General features: G+C 51.6%; 1 protein-coding gene across 1 annotated transcript in view; it reads right to left on the bottom strand.

The window, feature by feature from the left end:
• Window positions 1-3,023: 3,023 nt before the first annotated feature.
• Window positions 3,024-9,960, bottom strand: part of AQP8 (aquaporin 8) — a 7,962-nt gene continuing 1,025 nt past the window's right edge. The window contains exons 2-5 of the mRNA XM_012808868.2: window positions 7,143-7,269; window positions 5,213-5,427; window positions 3,395-3,529; window positions 3,024-3,072 (exon numbers count right to left, since the gene is read on the bottom strand). Coding sequence (XP_012664322.1) covers window positions 3,024-3,072; window positions 3,395-3,529; window positions 5,213-5,427; window positions 7,143-7,269 — 526 coding nt within the window. The remainder of the gene's footprint in view (window positions 3,073-3,394; window positions 3,530-5,212; window positions 5,428-7,142; window positions 7,270-9,960) is intronic.

Below are 9,960 nucleotides of genomic sequence, written 5' to 3'. Positions count from 1 at the left end.
TAGGTGTACGTGGCTGGCGCCTTAGCCGGTTGAGCTATAGGCGCCGAGCCAGATTTATATATAAATATTTAAGTTTTGTTTTGCTCTTTGTATTTTTAACTTTAAATTTTTTTTGGCAGAGATTTAATTCTCCTTATCTTCTATGGCTGGCTCAACATGAAGGATTTCAATTTTGAAAGAAAAAGCTTGGGTTTTGGAACTTTTAAAAGAATTGTGTGTCTGTGTGTGAGGAGGGTGTGTATTTGTACTTATGAGGTCAGAAAATTAAATTCATGAACTCATCCTAGAAAAAGTGCTACTATGTACCTCATTGCTTCAGGGTACGCCTGCTCTAGGATGGGAGACCCTATGGAAAAGAATGAGGCATCCCACCTGGCAGTCAGTCAGTCCCCAGCTGGCCTGCCCACTGTCCACCCATGAGTGAATCCCCAGGGATATTAGCTAAACCTGGCCTCCTGCAGAAGAACCATCCAGCTAAGCCTAGCCCAAACTGCCAACTCTGAGAATCCTGAGCAACTAAATTGTGTATTATTTCAAACCACTGAGTTTGCAGTAATTTGTTACTCAAGAGCTGATGCAGCACTGCTGGAGGAAGGGGCAGGGGCAATGTAGGCAGTGCATGACTGTCTTTTCTGCCCTTGACTGTACTTCTTTCCTCGATACAATGTTACAGCCAGGTCATAGGATCATTCACCTGATTTTTGTTTTCTCTAAAGGTGCTTGCTTGCTTGCATGGATGGCTACTGAATTGGGTGTTTGTACAGAGGAACAATCTCTGGAGTTTCTAGTCAGCCATCTTGTTCCACCACCGGCTGCAGTTATTTACTACATCTGTCCAAAGTTTATTTCATCATTTCACCAAATGAAAGAGTAGCTTTATTTACTCTTTGTGAGTATTCTAATTTGCTTGTTTCTAATTTTATCACATTATTTCCTCCTTTTTCAATTGTTTAGGGATTTTTTTTTTTTTTGGCTGGGGCTGGGTTTGAACCCACCACCTCCAGCATATGGGACCAGCGCCCTAAGCCCCTGAGCCACAGGCACCACCCTGTTAAGGGATGTTTTTGTCATTCTTGTTTGCTATTCTCTTTTTTCCGGGAGTGTTTGAGTTGTTTGGATACGTGGTGTATCCATTTTCCCAACAGGCAGTATCCTACTATATTGGTCATTTTCTACAGCGAGTCTTGTTCTTCCCCGTTCCTCTCCTTTCCCCTTTCCTCTCCTTTCCCCTTTCCTCTCCCTTCTCCTTTCCTCTCCTCTCCTCTCCTTCTCCTTCCCTCTCCTCCCCCCTCCCCTCCTCTTCTCTTCTCTTCTCTTCTTTCACTCCGTGTGGCCGGCTCCAAGAGTCCGCAGGGGGCACCTCTCAGCTCGGTCGCATCCCTAAGCGCGGGGACCTGGTCCACTGAGACCAACCCTCGCCGCGACAACTCCCGCACTAGCGGACGCAGAGGAGCGGCTCCCTGTACCTGGCTGGGGGTGGCCGCAGGGGCGGGGCGCAGGTGGGGGGGTGGGGGCGCCGGGCTGGAAGGGACCGTGGGGAGGGCGCTGAGAGCCCGGGGCCGCCTCCGCTCGCACCAGCCCGAGGTGCCAGCTCCATCCCCGCGCCTCTTTTTTTTTTTTTTTTTTTTTTTAGACAGAGTCTCACTTTGTCACCCCTAGTAGAGTGCTTTAGCATCACAGCTCACAGCAACCTCCAGCTCTTGGGCTGAGGCGATTCTCTTGCCTCAGCCTCCGGAGTAGCTGGGACTATAGGCGCCCGCCACAACGCCCGGCTATTTTTTGTTGCAGTTTGGCCGGGGCGGGTTTGAACCCGTCACCCTCGGTATATGGGGCTGGTGCTCTACTCACTGAGCCATAGGTGCCACCCCAGTGAGCCTTTTCTTCATTTAACTCAGGTGAGTATTTTGCTCATCTTCCAGATGTATTTTCTTTGTTATTGAGAGTGATTTTTCCCAGATGCTTCTTTATTGTGTTATGATGATTATCTTTTACCAATGACCCATATTCTTCCAGAGAAGATAGACTCTGTACTTGGAAGGTAAAGTTCGGAATGTGCCTTTTCATCCTTTCATAGTCACTATATTCATATATTCCTTCCAAAGGCCACTGTCTCCTGAGGCCTACACTGTGCCAGTGCCTCAGGATTCCATGATCAGGAAATTCTTGCCTCCCTGCCCCACCCCACCCTCACCCCCAGCTGGAGTGCAGGGAATGGGCTGATGTGTGGCCTAGACTTTAGTGGAGACTCCCCTAGACCCCAGATTCTGCACTGGGCTTTTCCGCAGCATCCTGAGGTCTGTGATCTGGAACTTACTCTGACCAGTGTTAACATGGAGCTTAGAATGTACTCTGAGGTCCAGACGGAGCTCCTGGAGGGGACACAAGCTCTGGATTGGCCTGTACTCTAAGCACCTACTGTGACACTGGACTCCAGGCTGAGCTATGGGGTCAGCCACTCTGGACAGCCAAGGTCCAAGTCCAGACTTTTGATTCCTCCTAGCAGCACACATATCTTAAATAAAAGGCAAACCCCATGAGCACGTGGAAAGAAACACCCGTGTTATTATTGCAAAGGGAGATAGTCAGCTTGGGAAGCAGCAAAGTGGTCAGGCCTCACGAGGCCCTTCTATAACAGAGAAGGCAAGGACAAGGAGGAGGAAGAGAAACACGGGTGCAGGGGGAGGACTAATGCACAGACATAACCTCCTCTCCTGTCTCCAGAGATTCCTCCCGAGAAGACTCTTCCATTCGCTGAGCTGCTTCCACCTCTCTCTGGGTGGTGCTGCAACACGCTCCCTGGGCTGGGGTCTCTGGGGAGCACAGAGGAACTCCAGAAACCTACAGCCTCCTCAGGACCGAGCAGCAATCTATCTGTCTGAGAAGCCAGGCCCAAGGCAGTGAAGGTGAATCAGTTCCTCCTCTGGGCCTCTGTCCTGGCAGGAAATACAGAAGCCGTCCTGTCCTAAACGTGGGATGTCTCAGCTGAGGGCACCAGTAGCAGCAGAAATCCCATCAGATCAGCTTCACTGTCCCTTCAGGATTAGATGAGTTTTCCCATCTCCAGTGACGAACCTATGGAAGAGATGACCCAGTGCAGTCTCTGAGCCCTGGAGGAGAGACCCAGCCCTTCACCATGTGTCTCCAGGCCCAGGATTCTCCTGACCTTTTGGGTTATGTGAGCCAATGAATTCCCCTTTATATCATAAGCTACTGTGACATGGGTTTCTGTCACTCACAGCCAAAGCTCCTAGATAGAGCCATGTTCTTTTCCTCTCAAGAGTCTTCCTCTTTCCTTCTCTAAATGCAAGTGAGAGCCTGGCCCTCCATCCCTGGATGCTCTAGAGCAGTCACCAAGTGCCCACCAGATGGGCTGGTGATCAAATCATACTCTTACCTAAAGAGCAGTCCCACAAGCAAGCTAGCCAGGAGCGGGCCCAGCCAGTAGATCCAGTGGAAGCCCCAGTAGTTTGCCATCACAGCAGGTCCAAAGGCACGGGCTGGGTTCATGCAGGCTCCAGACACAGCACCCCTGCAAACAGCCAGCACACTGGTCACCAGGACCCCAGCCAGGCCCCACCTGCCCACAACACCATATCCCTAACTAGGCCTGGGGCTCACAGACCCCAGACACCCTCTCTAAACTTTCATATCATGGGCTCCTGGGTGATCCTTAACACTGGGAAGCAAAAGGCCTATGTCCCCCTTGGTGCAGAGTCTGGCACGCCCCACATGCACTGAGAGAAGAAGGACCAGGAAAGAATGCCTGTTCCATGATGGCAGGGAGAAATGCCGGGTCTCCATCCTCTCCAAAGACTCCAAGGACAGGCAGCTGTCACCACTTTGGAGTCCAGCTGACCTAGATTCAAAACCCAAGCTAGTTCTAGCTATTGAATTTTCTTTCCTTTAACCTCTTTTGTTTTGATTGAGGTGAAAGTGCCTGTCCCATAGGTTGGTGTCAGGAGTGAATGAGAAATTACATATAGATCCCACCCTTAATGTACAACAACAACAGCTATAATCTAGCCCATTCAGTGAGACTCTTGTGCCATGAGCTTGGGGGACTGTTCCCCACGTCCCGTGTGCAGTTGTCTAGTTCTGAGTCTGGATCCTCACTCATTTACTCAAGCTGGGGTCCTGCAGACCTCATCCCACCCTGTTCCCAGCAACCAGTCAGAAGGCTTGTACGTGAAGCACAGGCCACTAGGGGGCAGCAAAGTACGGCTGCAGCCTCACACACATTCCCCAGCCCAGCCTGGCTCCGCCTCCCAAAGATGACAGAGCTGACCCAGGAGAAAGGCCAGACTTGGGTCTGTGTCCAAAATAAAGGAAGGAGTTGGATGTTGGTCCCAGACTTGGCCCTTAATTTTCCGCTGCCCAGGCCAGGCACGGTGACTCACACCTATAATCCTAGCATGTTCAGAGGCGAGGCAGGTTTATTGCCTGGGCTCAGGAGTTCCAGACCAGTCTGTGCAAGAGCAAGACCCCCATCTCTAAAAATAGCCAGGTGTTGTGGCGGGCACCTGTAGTACCAGGCACTGTGGAGTCTCTGGCAAGAGGATGACTTGAGCCCAAGAGTGTGAGGTTGCTGTGAGCTATGACAGCCCAGCACTCTACCCAGGGCAACAGAGTGAGACTCTATCTCAAGAAAAAAATAAAAAAATATTTTTTTCCCTCTGTGTATTCACCTTAAATCAGGCCCATCTATCCTCTCTGAACCTCAGGTTCCTCTATATAAAATGAGAGAAATAAAATCCCTGAAGCAACTTTGTCTCCTTACTCCCTCCCCCAAACTGCTAAGAGGCTCAAAGAGAGCAAGAACGGATGTGGACGGTCTTTGTAAGCCTGAGGCTAAAATCTGGCTGCCCACTGACCTGAATAAACATAGTTTAGAAGAATGTTTCATTTACATAATCAAAATTGGAACACTTCACATAAAAATCCAAATTCTGATGTTGGATGAAATTAGCTGAGTCACTTGAGATCTACCTTCTCAGCCCTAGTCAGTCATCACTAGGACTGAATTGACTAAAGTTCTTAGACATCAGAGTTCCCAGCATTCGCTGGTTTTTGCCACATTGCCAGCTCACTGCCCCCATCTGCACTGGGCTATCCACTATTAACAACTGAGTTTATGACCTTCAAGCTTGACCTCCTCTAGAGCCAGGACAGCTCAGATCTGGGCATGGCTGCCCCATTGCCAAGAGACACTCACCCTGCCAGAATGGCCATGGTGACAGACAGCCCAACACAGAATGGGGTGGGAGAGAATGTGGTCTTCTCATTGGTGGTGGTGCCCAAGCCCACGGCCAAGGTCAGCATTGTCAGAATGATTTCTGCCACCAATGCCCCCATCACCTGTCCCTGCTTCTGGACTGTCACAAAGGCTGCCCCAGTTGCGTTCCAGAACCTTTCCTCAGGACTCACCACCTGTGGAGAGAAGTCAATCAACGTCATAGAGGGCAGAGAGACAGCCAGGAGCTGAGAGGAGAGGCCTAAAAGTGCATGTTGCCCACCTGAAGAGCCAGAGAAGAGTCCACATCCCAGCTCCCCTAGTTCTCAATGGGTGGCTGTGTGTGAGCTGTAAGGCCTTCCTAAGCCTCACTTTACATCTGAAAAGGGCGGTCACCCAGTAGTGGCTCCAGGAGATATAGGCCTGAGTTTATGGCACTTATACGACCTTCTTTAAGAAAAATAACATAAACACATCTTCCTCTAGCAACGCTGACAAACACACGTGATCAGGTGAACACAGTGTGGGGGTGGGGGCCTGTAGGACTTTGGGAGGGGCCTGTGCAAGAGGAGCCCCGAAGCTGAGGGTCCATTAGCTCCACAGGAAATGGGCCTGGGGTGGTCACAGCACTGGGAGAGGGAAGACAGTGGGGAGCACCAGCTCCTGGACTCTCAACTCACACCTGGGCTCTGCTGCTCGCCAGCTTGTCTGAACTTGGACAAGCTCCCAAATTCTCTGTGCCTTCATTTCCCCATCTATAAAATGGAGGGTGATAATGACAGCTCATAGGTCACAGGTAAGGGTCTTGGTGTGCCTGGCACCTGGTGGGTGCTCTCTAAGGACTCGCTGTGGATTTTGGGGTGACAGCCTTGTGGTGGACCCTGAAACCTGAGCTAAGGGACTGTCAGCTGCAGGGCTCCGTGAAGTTGCTGGGAGATTAAATAAGAGAATACATGGAAAGTGCCCAGCAGGGAGGGTGTGCTCAGTGGACGGCAGCTGCTGCGCACTCATCAGAATCACGTCTGACAAATTGCACGTGGCCAGGCTTACGGGCAAGTCTGGGCACCACTTTCCATACAGAATTAGAGCAGGAAGGTACAGGCTGCCCTCTACAGACAGGAAACAGGCTGCAGGTCTCACACGGTGGCATGGAGAGACCAGGACAGGGGAAGACTCAGAATGAGACGTTGGACTAAAGTCTGCAGTAGGTCAGAGCTGAGAGCTTCAGAGCCAGTCTCAGCCAGGCTGACCAGTCTACCGTCCCCCCACATGGCAGGCAAGGCCTGCATCCTAAAGGGTCCCTGTCTGGACTGAGACTTAAGGAGAGAAGGAAGGAAGAAAAGAGAAGAGGAAGAAGAGGAAGGAAGGAAGGAGTCCATCCATGGATTTGTGTGTAATTTATAAAACTCTTGTAGCTGAGAAGAAGAGCTAGCCTTCCTGATGGGATGGGAGGATTCTAACCATGAACCGAATATGCACCCCCTTCAAAGGTAACTAAGTTCAAGACTAGGAAACTGGAGAACACACTGAACTTAATTCAGGAATTTCTAAAGGATAATAATATTTATCCCTAATCCTCAAGCAGTGTTCAGTGAGACCTTTGTAGAATGAATGAACAAGTGAATCAGTGAATAAGTGAGTGAATGGGAAAACATGAGAACTATCCTGACTGCAGAGCCAGAAATAGCCTCAGGCAGAGAAATGCCGAGTCCTGAATTTGCTACCAGGTTTGCAGAAAAAGAATGTGCCCAGATAGAAAAAAGGAAGTTAGGACTGGAGGCAACAAGGCCCATGGAAAGGGTCCACCCACTCCACCACCAGAAACAAGCCAGGAGTTGGGCATTTCTCCACCACCCCCCACCCTCCCACCTCCAGCAGCCCCATCACAGCCCAGCCCCTGGGGGTCACCCACCTTGGCCAGGGCAGCCCCGAGCAGCCCCCCAAGCAGCTGGCAGATCCAGTAGGGAAGGAGCATCATCAGGGTGAGGCCTCCACTCAGCATGGCCGCCAGGGACACCGCAGGGTTAAAGTGGCCCCCACTGTCAACCGGGAGAGCAGAGGGAAGCCGTGAGGCTAGGTTCCTGGGCCCACCACAAGACTGTCCCCTGAGAAACTGTGTCCCAACCAGCCCCCCAGGCTGGTTTTACAGGTTCAGAGTCAGTCCAAAGCCCAGCCAGATAGGAAGAGATACCAGCAGGCCCCATTTTCCCTGAGGTGTGGGCTGTGGGGTGAGAGACATGGGGGAGCTCAGGGGAGAGCAGCCCTAAGCCCTTCCCCCAGGGCCACCTGGGGGAAGAACATTCAGGGAAACTGTCCTTAACTCCTTCCAGACTCCCTTCCAACTCCCTCAGAGCTCCTTCCTGCCTCCAGAGATGTGACTACAGGTCAGATTGCGACCCCAGGCTCTGAATTAGTAGCACAAGAGCTTGTCCTGGCCTCCCCTTATGGGCAGCAAGGCCCAGAACCAGAGCTCCCAATGGAACTGCTCAGCCAAGAAAGCCCCACTTGTGGTCTGAGAGTGAGAGAAGTGGAGCATGGAGGTTAGGGGTTCAGCCTGGAAGTGGCATTGAGAGGTGGAGGTGGGGGTTCCTGATTGGGCCAGGGATTGGGGTCAGGACTTTGGGGTGAGCTTGGGAGCTAGCTGAGTGGGAGCCTGGGGTCAGAGGGCAGGTTCCAGTTGGCCAGCCCCTACCTTGCTCATGGGCAAAAAGCATCCTCTTCACCAAGATGCTCCACCTGCCTTGGCCCCAGAGCCTGGAGGCCCCTCAAGCCCCTCTACCCCCACTGGTGTTGGTGCCCCATCCAGCCCCACCCTGATGGAGGGACTGTTCACAGAGGTTGGCCCATTACATCCCTTGGGTTCCTGGGAATGGATACTTCTCAATAAGGGAGAAGGTGACCTCATGACCCCTCACATCACACAAGAGCCCAAGTGCCCCCAGATGTGAAGAGCCCACCACTGAGCCTGCCCACCCCCAATGGACACAGAACATTGAGCTGAGACTGGACAGGGCACCTTGGCTCTGGACAAAAGGACGTTATCCAACACCCTGACTCTTCCCAACCAGCTGCCCGCAGCTCGTCTGGCCCAGCTCTGTGCGCAGACCCTCAGGTGAGCTTCCTGTGTGTTATGAAAACAGCAGCCGATGCTCAGACTGGAAAAGTTAGGCAGAGGGGCAGCCAGGCCCCCATGGCTCCAAGTAGCTTAGCCTGGGCTCTGCCACAGCAAACAGGCAAGGTGCGGGTGGGGCAGCTTCCCTGGGAGGGGCAGAGCTAGAACCCCTCAGGCCATTGTCCTCTCCTCCACCATCTCACCTGCCCAACCTGGGAGAGACTGACGGAGCATGGCTCAGCCAGGAGAGGGCTGGATGACCTGAGGACCACCCGTGTTCCCTACGCTAACACTAAAACCTTTTGGTCATTTATTGGTTGCTCTCAGCAAATACTCTTTGAACAATTACCGTGTGCCAAGTGCTGTGCTGGAAGCTTCACACAGCTTACCTTGGATCCATTCAACAACCTCAAAGTGAGTGCCTGGCGTGTAGGGGTCCTCAATAAATATTGGTGGGAAAAGGCAATGATTGAACAAAACGTTGGTGTTACTAAGAGGCAGGATACTACTGTGCCTGAGAAATGGCCTCTCCATCCATTAGGCCTAGGTTCAAGCTCTAGCTCTGCCACTGCGTAGCTGTGTGACCTTGGACAAGTTCACGGCCTCTCAGTACCTCTCTGTCTAGCAAGACTGTTGCAAAGATGAAATGAATTAACGCAGGTACAGCACATAGTACTGTCTCTATGGTTAGTACTTAATGAACACCAGCTATTGTCATTACCCACATTAAGGAAGCTGCTGCACACAGACGAGTTTGCACACTTGCCCTGGTGACCCCGCCAAGACATGGCAAAGGTTGCATTCACCCCTGACCCATATCAGTGGAAGACCATGTGCTTTTCATTCCACTAGCAACCTCCTTTGGACATTGAAAAAGATGTTAAAGGTCCCTTTCCCTTATGTTTTACAGAAGCAGTACTGCGATGTCCATATTCAGATCTGTCTTCTGAGTAAATACAGACCAACCTAATTCTGTACGCTTCTGCTAGGCGACCATTCAAGACTGTTGCAGCTGTCTCCCCCAGAACCTTTCCCCCCATACATCCTTCCCCCACTGAATCCCCACCCAGGTGAGGGCTGAGCCAAAGGAACCATCCCCTCTGCCTGCCCTCCTGGTCACCGTTTGACCAGTCAGAGCCACTGCGGATCCCTGTACATCTGAGTGGAAGAGCCCTGCTGAGCTCCTCTGCACATTTTTGCTTTCCCCAAACTCCTTCTAGTGGGTGCACAGCAAAGCAACCAGTAGCGACTGGGCTTTTGATTTGCTGAGTGTTTCACTTCACATAATTCTCATGCTCTGTACTCCTCACCCCCTCACTGGGGGTGGGAGGAGGGCACTTGGGTTCGGGCACTGAAGCCAGACAGCTTGGACTTGGCTCCTGGCTCTGCCACGTTCCAGCCCCATAACCTGGGACACATTACATAGCCTTTCTCCTTTGAAGCTCTAAAATGGGGGTAGTAACAGGACCTACCCCACAAGGTTGTTGTGAGGATCAGATGATAATATTTGTAAGAGCTTAGGAGATAGTACCTGATACAGGCTTAGCAAGACATGTGAGTTGGCTTGGAAAAAATTCATTTTAAAAATATGCTCTTGGCTCGGCGCCTATAGCTCAAC

Source organism: Otolemur garnettii, unplaced genomic scaffold (assembly GCF_000181295.1).
Source record: "Otolemur garnettii isolate 467f Iridium unplaced genomic scaffold, OtoGar3 scaffold00096, whole genome shotgun sequence".
NCBI lineage: Eukaryota > Metazoa > Chordata > Mammalia > Primates > Galagidae > Otolemur > Otolemur garnettii.
The sequence above is the reverse complement of the archived record's forward strand: the minus strand, read 5'-3'. Positions and strand labels throughout refer to the sequence as shown.